Genomic DNA, 14,674 nt, shown 5'->3' with positions numbered 1-14,674 from the left:
GGAGCGGTGGGTGCCGGTGCGGCGGGAGCAGGGCAGCGCGGGGGCGCCGGCAGAGCGCAGCCCCGAGCGCGGGGGCCGGGGCCCGGGGCCGGTCCCTTGCGGCGGCCCGGCCCGGCCCAGCCCGGCCCAGCCCGGCCCGGCGGGCGGCGGCGCTGCCCCGGCCGGTCGCTAGGCGGCCCGGGCCGTCCTGCGCGGGCGCGGAAGCGCCGCCCCCGGAAGCGGCGGGCGGGCAGGCGGGCGGGCGGCGGGTGGGGGGGTGCCGGGAGCGGGGACGGGGGGGGCAGAGCGAGCGAGCGCGCCCGGCGAAGGGGCCGGAGACGCGGCGGCGGCGGCGGCAGCAAGATGGCGGCCAAGTCGGATGGCGGCGGCGGCGGCGGCGGCGGCTTCGCCCAGCTGCACAACCTGGACGAGGCGGCGGCGGCGGCGGCGGCGGCGGGCGTCTGCGGCGGCGGCGTCGGGGCAGCGGCGGCCGAGGGCGCGGAGGAGCCGGGCGGCAGCAGCTCCTTGCACATCTGCCACTGCTGCAACACGTCGTCGTGCTACTGGGGCTGCCGGAGCGCCTGCCTGCGGAGCCTCTTCGGGCGGGCGCCCGCCGCCGCCGCCGCCGAGCCGCTGGCCCCGCGCCCCGCCGCCGAGGGGCCGCCGCGGGCGCCGGAGGGCGCCGAGGCGGGCGAGCGGCCGTGGCTGGACTGCCTGTGGATCGTGCTGGCGCTGCTGGTGCTGCTGGGGGACGTGGGCACGGACCTGTGGCTGGCGCTGCACCACTACGGCCGGCGGGACTACGTCTGGTGCGGCCTGACGCTGGCCTTCGTGCTGCTGCCCTCGGTGCTGGTGCAGATCCTCAGCTTCCGCTGGTTCGTGCAGGACTTCACGGGCGGCGGGCTGGGCGCCGTGCAGGGCCTCAGCAGCCGCGGGCCGCCCATGATGGGGGCCGTCGGCCGCCGGGGGGGACCCGCCGGCGGGGTAGGAGGAGTCGGCGCCACCGCCACCCCCGGGGCGCAGCGCCTCTGCAGGATCTCCGTCTGGGTCTGGCAGACCGTCATCCACCTGCTGCAGATGGGGCAGGTCTGGAGGTAAGGGGGGCGGCCGGGGGTTACCCCCGAGGCGGGGCGGGGGCGTGTGGGGCGGGGGCGGCCGGCGGCCGGCTGCCCGACATGGCGGTGGGTCGGCGCGACCCGGGCGCGGGTGGCCGTGCCCTGGCTGAGGTGGGGCGGACGGGGGTCGCTGCCAGCTCGTGGTTTGAGGTGGACGTGGGTCAGCGTCACCTCATGGTCCGAGGCGGACGTGGGTCAGTGTGAGCTCCTGGTCCGAGGTGGACGTGGGACAGTGTCACCTCATGGTTTGAGGTGGACGTGGGTTAGTGTCACCTCATGGTTTGAGGCGGGTCACCATCCCCTGGCTGAGGTGGGGTGGAGGGGGATCGCTGCCAGATTGTGGTCCGAGGTGGACGTGGGTCAGTGTCACCTCGTGGTCCGAGGTGGACGTGGGTCAGTGTCACCTCGTGGTCTGAGGTGGACGTGGGTCAGTGTCACCTCGTGGTCCGAGGTGGACGTGGGTCAGTGTCACCTCGTGGTCCGAGGTGGACGTGGGTCAGTGTCACCTCGTGGTCTGAGGTGGACGTGGGTCAGTGTCACCTCGTGGTTTGAGGTGGACGTGGGTCAGTGTCACCTCGTGGTCTGAGGTGGACGTGGGTCAGTGTCACCTCGTGGTCTGAGGTGGACGTGGGTCAGTGTCACCTCGTGGTTTGAGGTGGACGTGGGTCAGTGTCACCTCGTGGTTTGAGGTGGACGTGGGTCAGTGTCACCTCATGGTCTGAGGTGGACGTGGGTCAGTGTCAGCTTTTGGTCCAAGGTGGATGTGGGTCACTGTCAGCTCTTGGTTCGAGGTGGATGTGGGTCAGTGTTGCCTCATGGTCCAAGGTGGATGTGGGTCAGTGTCAGCTCTTGGTCCATGGTGGACATGGGTCACTGTCATCTCATGGTTTGAGGTGGGTCATTGTCCCCTGGCTGAGGTGGCAGATGGAGGTTGCTGTCAGCTCATGGCTTGAGGTGGAGGTGGGTCACTGTCACCTCATGGTCTGAGGTGGGTTACTGTCCCCTAGCTGAGGTGAGGTGGATGGGCACTGCTGTCACCTCGTGGTCTGAGGTGGACATGGGTCAGTGTCACCTCATGGTTTGAGGTGGAGAGGGGTCACTGTCTCCTGGCTGAAGGGGAGTGGGTGGGATGTTGCTGTCACCTCATGGTTTGAGGTGGGTCACTGTCACCTGGCTGAGGTGGGACCGATGGGGGTCACTGGTACCTCATGGTCTAAGATGGATGGGGGTCAGTGTCACCTCATGGTTTGAGGTGGAGGTGGGTCAGCATCACCTCATGGTCCGAGGTGAACATGGGTCACTGTCACCTCCTGGTTTGAGGCAGAGGTGGGTCACTGTCCCCTGGCTGAGGTGGGGCAGCTGTGGGTTGCTGTTAGCTCATGGTCTGAGATGGACATGGGTCAGTGTCACCTCGTGGTCTGAGGTGGTCGTAGTCAGTGCGGTGTCCCCCGCATGGAGAAGAAAGGGAGATTCGGGGGTTGCTCCCTCTTTGGGTGAGGAGAGACCCAAAGGGAGGAGAGATTCCCACAAAGTGAGCCTGGGGGGCCGAGGTGGGGGATGTGGGGGTTGTTGTCACCTCACGGTCCAAGGTGGATGTGGGTCAGTGCTTCCCTGCGTGGAGGAGGTGGGAGGACCCTCTGTGTGCTGAGGGGGCATCCAAGGGGAAGAGAAGTTCCCCCAAAATGTGTCTGTGGGGCTGAGGTGGGAGGAGTGGGGTTCGTTGGTCCAAGCAGGATGTGGGTCAGTGCCCTCCATGTGGAGATTTGGGGTGACCCCTGCTTCACAGAGGAGAGCCCTAAAGGGAGGAGAGATGCCCCCCAAAGGAGTATGTGGGACTGGAGGGAGGGGAACCTCGTGGCCTGGAGGGGACACGGGTCAGTGCCCCCCACAAGCGTGAGGGGTGGAGGGCGTTCTAGCTCTGTGGGGCTGTAGGTGGTGCCCCAAAGGATGGGGTGGGCTCTTGCTACCCCACAGGCATGGGGCAGGACGGGGGGGGGGGGGGGGGGCGGGATGGAGCTGCTCTTCCCAACAGGAGCTGGTGGGGGGGACACCCCACTGGTGACAGCGAGGAGACAGGCCCGGGGCTGGGGGTGACCCTTGCATTGGCAGCAGTGCAGAGGGAGGTCCAGTGGCCCTGGGGAGGGCTTGCCCCACCGCTCCCCTTCTGGAGCTTAGGGTGGGGGGCAAGGGGAAGGCCCCACAGAAGGCAGGGGGCTGCTCCAGAGAAGGTCTGCAGGGGGGCGGATGGTGGACCCCCAGCTGCCAAGTGCTGGGATGTGCTGGTTCCAGAGGGTTGGTGTCCTGGAGTGGATTGAACACCCCCGTAGATGATGAGGGGGGTGAGGGTCACATCCATCCCTGAGAGCTTCTCCCCACTCGGCAGAGGGGGAGCCCCCCGCCCCCTGCACCGAATGAGCAGGTTGTGGGAGTGGAAAAACGCAGCGTGATGCCTCGGCTGTGGCTTTAGCGAAAGAAGAAACCTTCTCCCTCAGCCAGGCGGCGGGGGAGTGGGGACGGCGTTGGGGCTGCCGGTGTGAGGCTGAAGGTCAGGGACAGGGACTGTTCCGCTCTAGCAGGAGAGGTCCTGGGGTAGAGGAGCCGCTGGCCAGAGGAAGGGTCTGGGAAGTGACCCCCGGGCTCGGGTCGGAATAAAAAAGCATCCTCCAGCGTGAGCTGGAAATTGCATTATCCTCCCCAAAAAGAGATGTGGGAGGAGGCAGGGAGGGATTCTCCGGGATGAAAGCCTGTAGATGCAAACGCTACTGCAGAGATGTCGGTCTTACGGAAAGGGGTGTTGTAAGGACAACTGTAAAGACTCGGCGTGGCCCAGCGTCCTCTGAGACGGGACGTGGGTTAATAAGATGGAAGGGGTGTGAGGTGTGGGTGATGGAGGGTGGAGGGAAGCCTCCAGTTTGTGTCACGGGGTGGTAGATGCTCCCCTCCACCCCACGGATGGGTTAGACTGTAGGGAAGAGGCTGCAGGTGGGGTTGGTTGGGTTTTGTAGCTTTTAAAATAATCCTGAGGGAGAAGACGCTGAATTATTTTAAGGGGGGAGAAGATGACACATCATGGTGAAGCAGGGGGAAGCCCTGGAGTGGCTCGCTGGAAGGGTTAATATCCTTAGGTTGGTATTTCCCAGCTGAATTAATGGGGCAAAAATAACCTCACTGTGGATTTTAGAATTTTTTTTTGCTGGGGTATGGATGAGAAAAAGATGAAGGGGACGGCAGAGAGTGGTGATTGATGGGGAGGTCCTTTTTGTCCCCTACATCTGGGTAGCCGAAGGGGTTAACTCGGCTGCCTAATGAAATCGGTGAAGAAGTGGCTGGAGTTAAGATGGAGACAGCATGGTTGAGCCTGGAGGAGGGGTGCGTGGGTGGAGGCAGGGGAGGGCCTTGACACCTCTTCTGAGGACACGGCTCTCTCGAGATAAAATGAATATACACATCAAAGATTTTTATTTTTTTTAAAGAAGCCGAGGGGGTGGAGGGGAGGGGATCTGTGTGGGAAGGGTACATGAAATGTATACCTAGGAAATAAGCCCATGAAATCGTGCAGCGCAACAGCAAATACATATTTCTTCTGCATCTTCAATGTCATTTGTGTAGCGTTCTCAACTTCTGCTTGGGGGTTTATTCTGATTTTTATGGACAAGATTTGGGCTGGGGGCTGGTGGGAGGGGGATGTCTGCAGGTGATGCATGCAAGGATGATGAATTGGTATGCGACCCTTTCTGCTGCTTTCCCTGGTACTCCTGAGTGCTGATCCCATCAGCAAAAGCAGCCCTCGATGCAGATGCTCCTCTGGCAAGTTAGATTTTTCCCTTCTTGGAGCCAGGCAAAAGGAAATGATTGTGTATTAGCTGTGGCGAAAGCCGGCGTTTGCAAAAACACTCCATTCCATGGCACGCTTGAGTGAGCGGGTGGGGAGGGGGACACCGAAGCGATGCAGGTAGAGACAGGGGGGATGTGTGTAGAAGGGTGACTTTTTTGGGGGGGGGGGTAATATGAAGAAGCAAAGCTCAAGTTGCCCAGACTTTTCCCTGCTTTGTTAATGCAGAGGAAAAACATTTGCTTCTGAGGATGTGCAGGGCTGGGACTGCTGAAAGGAACTGAAAAGGAGCTCTGCAGGCTGGATCATGTTAGGTGAAATGAGGGAGCTTTCTCTCCTGTTGATCGCTAATCCTGCTAGCACACGGCTCCTGCTTTTTAAGGCACGCTGGACAGCGTGGAGCTGACTCCCAGTATCTGGCCAGAGCAAGAATTAACTTCATGGGATCTGTGGGCTAGCCTCCACGAGGGTGTCTTTTTGCATTCCCACTGTAGCTATTGCAAACGCCATTAAAATTAATCTTGAATGCGGTGATGGGACTAATACTGGAAAGTGCTGTTTTAGCAGCGTTTGCCTGCAGCTAAATCGCTCCGTGCTGGTAAGAAGTTTTTACGTGGGGACGGAGGAGGAAGACCTAGGACGATGTAAGTTCAGCGCATGATGCACCGAGCCTGGTTTCCTGCATGATCATGGGCACGCGCTGCGACTGCATGGAGCGTGATCGGGATTGTACGTTCTGTAGAGGCTGGCGTGGCTGTTGCTCAGCAGCTGGAAGCAAAGTCGTAGAGAATAGAGGGGGCAGGTTGGAGTTGTGCAGAAATCCTCGTCCTGAATACGTTAGGTAATCTGGGTTTTGACTTGGAAGATAACACGATTCCTGTAGGGACTTCTCTTCCTAAATCTTGGGAAGACTTGCCAGTAAGGTGATGAATAAATAACATTTTATGACAGAAATGCAAACATACATGGGGCTCTTGTTTTAGCAAGATTGTCTCTTGATTTTGTCAGGATTGTGGAAGTAACTTGTTGGTTTTGAGCAATCTTCTGTTCATGTCCTCTGTTGTCCTATTCAGACAGTGAATTGTGACCAGGCAGGAGTGCTGGCGGGGGGGGGGGGGGGGGGGGGTGGGGGGTGGTGGTGAGTGAAAATACTGAGAGGGGGGTTAATGATATTCCTGCTTTTTTGTGGTTGTTTTTTGCTCAGCTGGGAACCAAAGGCTGTGTTAACACTGCCTGCCTATAGTGGCTGCTGGAAACAAAGTACACATACACATTGTAAAAACGTGTCTCTGTGTGTGTATATATATGTAGATATATATTTTTAATTCTTGCTTGAATGATCTCAAACAGCATTCCCACTGATAAAGCTCAGGTCCTGGAGTTTTTACCTCTATAAATCTACAGTTCTCGCCTTTCAATCTCAAATCTCTCAGATTATTTTGAGGACTAGAACAATTCAGCCAGACTGTCTGAGAAGTAAAGGATGCCAGTTGGGGCACATTACTCTCACTATTGAGCTGCTGCACTGCAAGCTGCAGCAGGGCTGTTCATTGAGGAGGGATGTTGCAGTGCTGTGGTTTTGCTGGAAATAGGCTGAAGGCAGGTTGGTCGTCAGAGCTTGCCAGGGCTGTTGCTTTTGCTGAAGCCATTCAGCTGTGTAAATTCAGAAGAGAGAGTTTTGACTTGAAGTTTTTGTTGCACAAGTTGTATTAATGAACTTCTATGTCTGCTGTACCTTGCTTTAACCTCTGTTGTAAGTGGGTTAGTGGGTTGTGATCGCTGTCCTGGAATACAAGGTTTAAAGTACGATCCTTCGCGTTGCGGCATGCTGTTAAAGCAAACATTATTGGATTCCATTGGATTAACAGTATGTGGAGTTTGAGCTAAAATGAATGCTGATCAGCTGGAAATCGCTCTGTGTCAAACTGTCAGTAATGGTAAGTTTCGTGACTTGAATGTAATATGTTTGTGGGTCTTGTTTTTAAAACTGATTTGAATACATATTTAGAAGAAAAACATTCTGGAAAAAACCAACTAAACAGACCAGAACAACCCTTGTCACAGTTTTGACATTAAAAACACCTTGTGTGTTTGTGTGATTAAAAGAAAAATTCCTAAAATTTAAGCGAAGACTTGACATCTTGTTTATTAGTGGAAAGACCAAATCTATGAGTTATTCATCTTTAGGCATGCCCGGAGGTGGAAGGATGAATCAGTGGGTTTAAATGGAATATGTGGTATTTAATGACTACGTGATGAGTGGGTTTAGGTTCTACTAAAATACTTTGTTCTGGGATGAGCTGTGAGTTAGATACCTGGTACTTCGGATAGTTTGGAAATACAGGCGGCTACAACTCTTAAGATACCTGCCCGAGTCCCTTGATGTGGGAGACATCTGCTTGTCAAATGACAGATGAACGAGAACCTGCTGACCTAATCCTGCCGCATTGTCTTGGTTTGGGATGTTCAGCTCTGTAGAGCCTGTCTGTAAATTTACTGCCTGCCCTGGCACACTCGAATATTTTTTTCAGCTTTTTCTGGTTAGCTTGTCTGGCAGCTAAGTTTTTCCCTTTAGCCAAGTTTTAACAGCTTGCTTTTATAGTATGGAGTTTTGTCAGCTTTTGGCAAGTTGGCAGAGAAAAAACATTCTGGGATAAATGATAAATATGTTCTTCCTACAAAATCAGGTCTGGGGTATAACTTTTTTTTCCCACTGAGGCGGTTCTCCTTTCCAAAAACCTCTGCCCCCATTTCTAAGAATTTTCTGTGGGATCTTTGTAAGTAATTGCCGGGCTGCGGATGCAAAGGTCCAAAGACATTGAGTCGGAAGTGCAAGGCAGGTAGGTTGTGTGTGTGTGAAAATAACAATCATATTAATAATCATGAAAAAAGGCTTTACCACTTGAGTAGGGTCTCCATTGGTTTCGGGATGGTGGCGAGGCTCCGTGTCTTATTGAGTGCTACCCACTAGAGGGGGTCAAACCACAGATGTTGAAGCAGATCTGCTGTGCCAGCCTTGGGAGGGCAGAGTTTTCTCCAAACCTTTTCTTGGGAGGAATAACGTGCTGCCCTGGCCTGGTGGGAAATTCTCCTTCCCATGCAATTCGCTGTTTGGGCAGCAACAGCATGACTTGGGTCGGTGGGTGAGCGGGACTTGGAGGAGAAACTGGAGTTTGGTTTCCTCTTGGACGTGGGGATGTGCTGTTGAGGAAGAGCCATGTGGGCACGAGGTGGTCCTGTGGTGACAACAGCTCGTCACCTCTCTGCCATAGTATCTGGGGAGGAGGAAGGGGAAGCAGAAATGCTTTGGTGGCCTGACTTTGTTCTTACTGGAACCAGCATAATGTTTCCATGGCTTTTAAGACGCGGACACCGGTGCTGGGTATTTTCAAGAGACCATCTCCAGGGGTTTGAAAACTAGAAGGGAAGATGGCTGCTTTGAAGTTGGCTTGCAGGCTGCTCTCCTGAATACTGCTACCCGTGTGGTCTTTGACCGGAACGTTCCTTTTCAGTTGCTCAGGCTTCATGCTGAACTCTAGGAGAGACAGTTGTGCCTTTTTTTCCAGGTGCCCTACAGCTTTATCACTAATGCCAGTGGCAACCTGAAAGCGCGCTTCCTGGTGAAGGGGAGGCAGGGTGCCAAGGGAAGGAGGAAAAATGGCTCACCTTTTTTTTTTTTATGTTAAAATTATAAGCTCTTGATTTCCCACCTTTCTAGACACTTCCATTTTGCTTTTAGCTGCACTCAGCTAGCTTTATTCCTTGCAGTGGTTCTCCTCTCAGTACAAATGTAGGTTATTCAGGGAGCATTTCTTTTAATGAAAAGGATGGAGGTAGAACTGATGGTGATAAAGCATCTCTTTGGAGGAGAGCTGATTTCACTGTCTTGAGACTGCAAGGAGCAGAAATTGGACGTCAAACACGTAATTTTCCTTGGGGAATCAAGGTGAGCCTGTGGAGAAGTCTGGATCCCTCGCAGAACTTCTCCCTGTACTTTCATTTTGCTTTATTTCCCTTGAATTCTGGCTTGGTTTTTAGCACCTCATTGTCATGAAAATCAGTGGTAGTATAAGCCAGCGTTTCAACACCTGAAAGCTTTTAAGTAGGAAGAGCTATGAATCAGAGTAATGCTTTGCTGTGGCTAGAGATAAAATTAAATTGTAGTTAAAGGTATAAGCAAAGAACATGTAGCAAATATTGTTACTTCATTGACCGACCTTCTGATGTGCTGGGATTCAGACTGATGCCCTTAGTCTGCTGTGACTGCTTTAGGGCACTTGTCCAAATTGGATCCCAAGAAAATGGGGAAAGAGCTTTCCTGAGAGCAGAATCTTTAGAAAAGCCTCAAACCCAGAGCCAGTCTGACAGTGGGAGGAGCAGCTTGCATTTCTAACCCTGTGGAGCAGAACAGCATGATCTCTGCAGGGCGTATCAACAAGGCACATCCCATGTCCTTGGGGACTGGTGGTGCCCGCCCGCAGTGTCAAGGATACTCCAAAAATCTCCTGGGTTGTGGGACTGAGCATTTGGCCGTGTCCCAGGGCAGCTGGTAGCAGCCCACTGCAGCTCCCCATGGCTGGATTTTTATTTTTATATTTTTTGCAATTCCCCCCACTCTGGGAATTTGTATTGCCCACCACCCTATATTCCAGTTTCAGCCTATGTTTGGTTACACGTAGCTGCTGTAGCATAGGAGCCATGTTTACCTTGCTCAGGAGAAGTCTCAGGAGTTGCTGTTTGTCCGCCCTTGGGCAAATTTGACCCAGGGACTGAGTACTCCATTTAAAGTATGCACATGCTTGGATGGCTGAGCTATGTGTCTGCGTCTGCTTTCGTTATTTCGGTATAAATGGGTGTGTTATTCCTTCCATCAGTGTCTCGAAGTCCTAGCTGAACCAGCAGCCCTGTTAGAGCAAAATCGGATCTTGGCCAAGAGACAAAAAATAGAGCGAAAGGCAATCTTAGATGTGTCCCCAAAATTATAATGGGACCTGAAGACTGTGCTTCTCCTCACATCTCCTTTCTTCTGAAATCTGTGAGAGCTCAGGTTCACCTATGAAATATTCACAGTCTGTCCTTAAGTGACTTCAGCTGCACAGAAGATCTTTTGCAGAATTGGCAGCTTTGCTGAAACCTCCTGTATTCAAGGCCAGAGCCTTTACCACCAGGAACTCTTCTTCCTCTGCTCTTCTCTGCCTGTGCGGTTGCACGTTATGATGATTTGGTTTACATGCTGCAGAGGCTCTTGGGGCTTTTTGCATCCCTAATAAATATATATATATATAGTAACACCTTTTGCACAGGATGGGCTGAGGGAATAGGTGCATTCTTACTTGTCCCAAAACCCCATGGGAAATAGGACTAAGACAGGAGTGCATCATAAATGCTGCCTTAGTGCCCTTCTGTAGATGGTCTGTGAGCGGGGACTAAGAAAAACAAGCCTGTTGTGAACAGGCTTAAATTAACACTGCAGAGGTCTGCACTCATGCTGGAAAAACTCGATAGGCTATTGTGCTATATCACCCTTTCTACCTTTGCAGGTCATCTTGATGCGGGAAAAATTGGCTGTAAAACCCCCACCAATTTGGCAGAACTCTTATTAAAAACTCTTCAGGAGCCACAATGCAAAAGGCTCTGGCACCTGGAGCTGCCTTTATCACCTTTCTAATTAAACCTGTGGAAAAAGCAAATCAAATCCAAGCGACAGAGAAGCGTGGCCAGCTGCTGGAGCCTCCTTCAGCTCGTGGGTCTCACTCGATGGGGTTTTCAGTAGGGCAGCAGTGGGGCAGGCGTGCCGGGCCATGCTTCTGCTTGCACGATGGGCACTGGACTTCACAGCTCTCTGCAAAAATAAAGGAGTGTTGGGCACCCCCATCCTTTCAGTGGGGTGGCTCAGGCTTGTCTGCTAAAGCAGGGGGATGGCAAGTATCCCGGTGAGTTTGCAGAGAGTTCCAGAGTCTGGGAAAATCACCATTTCCCTGTTTTTTATGGTAAAAGAAGAACAGTTTAACTCTTCGTGCTTGATTCCCCCACACAGGCAGTCCTGGATGATAGGACTGGCAGTAATGCGTTGCCTGATGTACCAAACACAGAAGACAGCAGTAAAGCACCAGGAGTGGTTTTGAGTTTGGGATTGGAATTCATCCCAGTTATGTCTAAGCGAGGGAAAAAAGAGCAACGGAGGCCGATGTTGTTGAAGTAAAAATTGTAAAGAGTGGTATAAGCAGAAGGCATTTAAATAATGTAAACAGTCTGGCATGGGAGGAAGGATGGGAGGCATTCCAGAAACAAAGGGAAAATAGTTTTAAAACATGGCTAAAAATATACCAACTCTTGAATTCCAGAGATTATCTCAATTAGCACTTTTTCAATATATCTTTACAACGGAATTGTAGGAGTTCACAAAAGATAATAGAGGCTATGAGATACAGAAAAGTGATACTAATTTGTTTAATTAAAAGGATGAAGGGCTCCCTAAAATAAGATTCACTTATCTTCTGTCGCAGGGAAGAACGAGGTTATATTCAGAAAATCACAGCTTGTAGCATTGTAGCGTGGAGAAAGCGTGGCGGGAGCCAGGGCTGGGAGTAGGAGCCCCCTTCTTCAGTCTTGGCAGTTGCTTGCTCAATGACTTTCAATAGCAAATCCCTTCCCATGAGATTAATGTGCTATTAGAGCAAAATGGTATGATTCTACATTTCCAAGAGGCTTTTGTTTGATGTTTGGGAAGCAGAAATTGGACATTTTCCTCTAATAAAAAAAAAAAAAAAATATTCAGACATCAGAGCTTGCAGGTGCAGGCAAACGCACTTTTAACTGGGCTGTGTGGAGCTGTGCATGTATGTGCTTGATGTCATCTTTGGTTTTGGAGGCGTGCTAGCATGTCAGAATTTATGTCCAGCCTCAGCTCTGCGTATACATCCCCTGATGTGGGGGAGAAGCGTGCATTTATATCCAGCCATATTTTAAGAAGCGTAGGGGGAGGCAGTAGGGGCCAGGGAGGAGAGAAGACCCTCACGCAGATCTAAATTAAATTAGCCCCCCTGGATGTATATTAAAATGTTAAGTAGCACTAAGCTCTGTATCCCAGCTCAGCAATATTTCGAGGCACTTTATTGCTTTAATGGAGGGATAAAATAGAACCTGCAATTATAGTAATTTTTTCTAATTGAATATTTTGCTTTATTCTTTCCCTTTCAAAGCATGACTGTAAGTACTAGCCTTCATAAAGCTTTGGAAATATTTATACTTTCCCTTTCTGGCAATGGGTGTAAATACGCTTTTTCTTCTTGGGCAGAGCATTTCAGTCCCTCGTGGCTGAGGAGCACAACTGCTCTGGAAAGCGGTGGACAATAAACCTTTCTCTGCTTATTTTAACCATCTTGCCATTATCACTGGGAAGTACTAGTTTCCTGTCTGGTGGAGAGGAGTGAATGCTGTGTTAGAGACTAAATGCCTTCTGTCACCGTACGTGGGCTTGATGTGATTGTCAAGTGTCTTTTTAATTAATTTATTGTCCACGCAGGGCTAGTGCTCAACAGCTGCTGCCAGTTTTTTATCCCCAGGCCGTGTTCAGGCAGACAAGATCTTTGATCTCTGCCACCTAGGCTGAGTTTGGGCAGGAGCATAAGAAAAAGCACCTTCTGGATCTTGCTTGAGCAAGATGTAAATGGCAGGTAAAAGCAAAAGCTGAAGGGCAAGGTCCTTGCCCAAAACCATTTGAGACTGGTGGGGCAGCAACAATAGGGACGGGGAATTAAACTTGAAACGCTGGTGGTATAATTGGGTGTCAGTTGAGGTTTTTGAAGTAGCCATTTTCGGTGCCACAAAACGCCAGCTTTTCAAACATAAGTTCCTACCTCCAGCTCAAGCCTCAAGCAGGCAGAAGAATGCAGATAAATTAACATAATAATTGCATTGTGCATTCTCTATGCTGAATCTCTGGTTTAAAGAGGGAGATTTGCTGATACTTCCTCCATGTGTACACCCGCGATGGGATGCTATCAGTTTTACGCTGTTGCAGTAGCTGTCTTCTCGTCTAAAGGGGACTTTTGATCCAATAAACTGCTTATCTCGTGTAGTTGTCCTTTCATCTAGCGTGGGTGGCGTGTGACGGCTGATTGAAGGCTCAGTATTGTGGTTCATTTATGAATATTAATTAGGAATGGAAGTAATTTGGAACAGCGTGCACCGACGACTCTCGAAGCACTGACTGCAGAAGTGCATCTGTTCCTCCCTCGCGAGAGGCTTACGGCTACGAGTCCTCTCCCAGGGAAGATGCGAACTCACGTTGGGGTGTGAAGTCCCCACATAGAGCCTGTCACGCCGACACGTTGACTTGATGATACAGCGAAGTGGATGCTGTAACGCTTTGTTTCCCAGCGTTTGTTACGACTGGGCCAGGAAAGAAAAGGTTTCTTTGGGGAAGGCTGCAGCCGGTGTCTTGCCAAGTCATGTGCATCAGACCCTGAGCGGGAGCTGGAGGTTGAGGCTTTCGCCTTCGCGCGTGGCTGTGTCGAAAGGCAGCGCGATAGACTTTCGCGCCCTTGTTTTTGTGAAGGACGTGCTTTTCTCCTGAACACTTAATCTTACCTTAGACCTTGTCAGTCCGGTTCTGTTGTCACACGCTGACGTAAATGCATTGTACCACTGACGCCGGGAAAGGCTCCAGCCCGAAATCAGGTGCAGCCTGCTTTTGGATGATACAGGAGCCCCTCTGCGGGTCCATCTCATCGCTTTCCTCTGCTTCAAGTTGCTCCCTTGAATAAAAGACCCACAAAATCCTACCATGTGCACTCATTAAGCGTTGAGCCCTCTTCATCTCCCCTTGCTGGGAACTCTCCCTCAGTGGCCATGTCTCCGCTTGTGAGCTAAGAGTGGCAGGATTTGTCCTCTGTCCCTGAGACAGTCTGGCCTGGCGTGGCCATTTCTATCGTGTTCAGCTTTCGTGGCTTTCAGGAGAGGGTGGCTGCCTCCAGGCTGCCAGCTGGGAGAGGTTTCTGGGCCATGCTGACTCCTGAGCGATGCCGTGGAGCTGCTGGGGTGTGGGCTGGTAGGTCCTGGCCAAAATTGTGCCAGGGACACTCCTATAGTGGTTGAGCTGCATAGTCACAGCATTCCTAATATACAAGGAGGAGCCCAGAAGGATGCAAAACTTTTGGAAGGAAAATATTCCCCTTCCTTAGGGTTAATTTTTATTCTCTTGAATATATGGGGGTTTTTTACCAGCTGATGAAGATGTACACACAACCTATCAGAGCCTCTAGCAGAATCCTCTTCTAGCTTTGTGACGTGGCTGCATAGTTTACCTGTTTGAGTCTAAATTTACTTTATTGCCCATGTGTGTGCTCCAGTAGTGAAGCTCAGATCCCTTCGTTGGATGAGATTGTAAATGTTAACTTTGGGAGATTATATTCAGTGGGTCACTTTAGGATTAATGCTTAAGGGTGAAACCCAGGTGAGCAGTGAAGAAAGGAGAAATGCCTAGGCGTGTCTATCTTGCTGAGACCCAAACGCTCGTGTCCTTGTGAACCCATCCAGCTTAGAGGCTGATGGGGGAGGACGTGGGTCGTTGCTCCTGCAACTTTCTTCATCATGCTTTGCTCTGCAGTGAGGACCCGGTGGGGTTAAGCCGGGACCATCCTGGGAGCACAGGACAGGCAGCAAGCCAGAAACGTGCACTTCTGGGGTCACCCATCTTCACCCAGACCCAGCTGAGCTTAATTTGTGGGTTAATTTTTTTTTTCTT

At 52.0% G+C, this 14,674-nt stretch overlaps 1 protein-coding gene across 2 annotated transcripts in view; it reads left to right on the top strand.

Moving 5' to 3' along the window:
- Positions 1–342: 342 nt before the first annotated feature.
- The window catches only part of XKR6 (XK related 6), a 184,734-nt gene continuing 170,402 nt past the window's right edge, over positions 343–14,674 (top strand). Inside the window, exon 1 of one of the 2 annotated variants that reach the window (XM_074861331.1) lies at positions 343–1,073. In XM_074861331.1, coding sequence (XP_074717432.1) covers positions 343–1,073 — 731 coding nt within the window. The remainder of the gene's footprint in view (positions 1,074–14,674) is intronic. The other variant, XR_012627990.1, reaches the window with a different exon arrangement.

This window comes from Strix uralensis, chromosome 3, assembly GCF_047716275.1.
Source record: "Strix uralensis isolate ZFMK-TIS-50842 chromosome 3, bStrUra1, whole genome shotgun sequence".
Taxonomy (NCBI): Eukaryota; Metazoa; Chordata; class Aves; order Strigiformes; family Strigidae; genus Strix; species Strix uralensis.
Note: the sequence above shows the minus strand (reverse complement) of the source record. Positions and strands in the feature narration are given on the sequence as shown.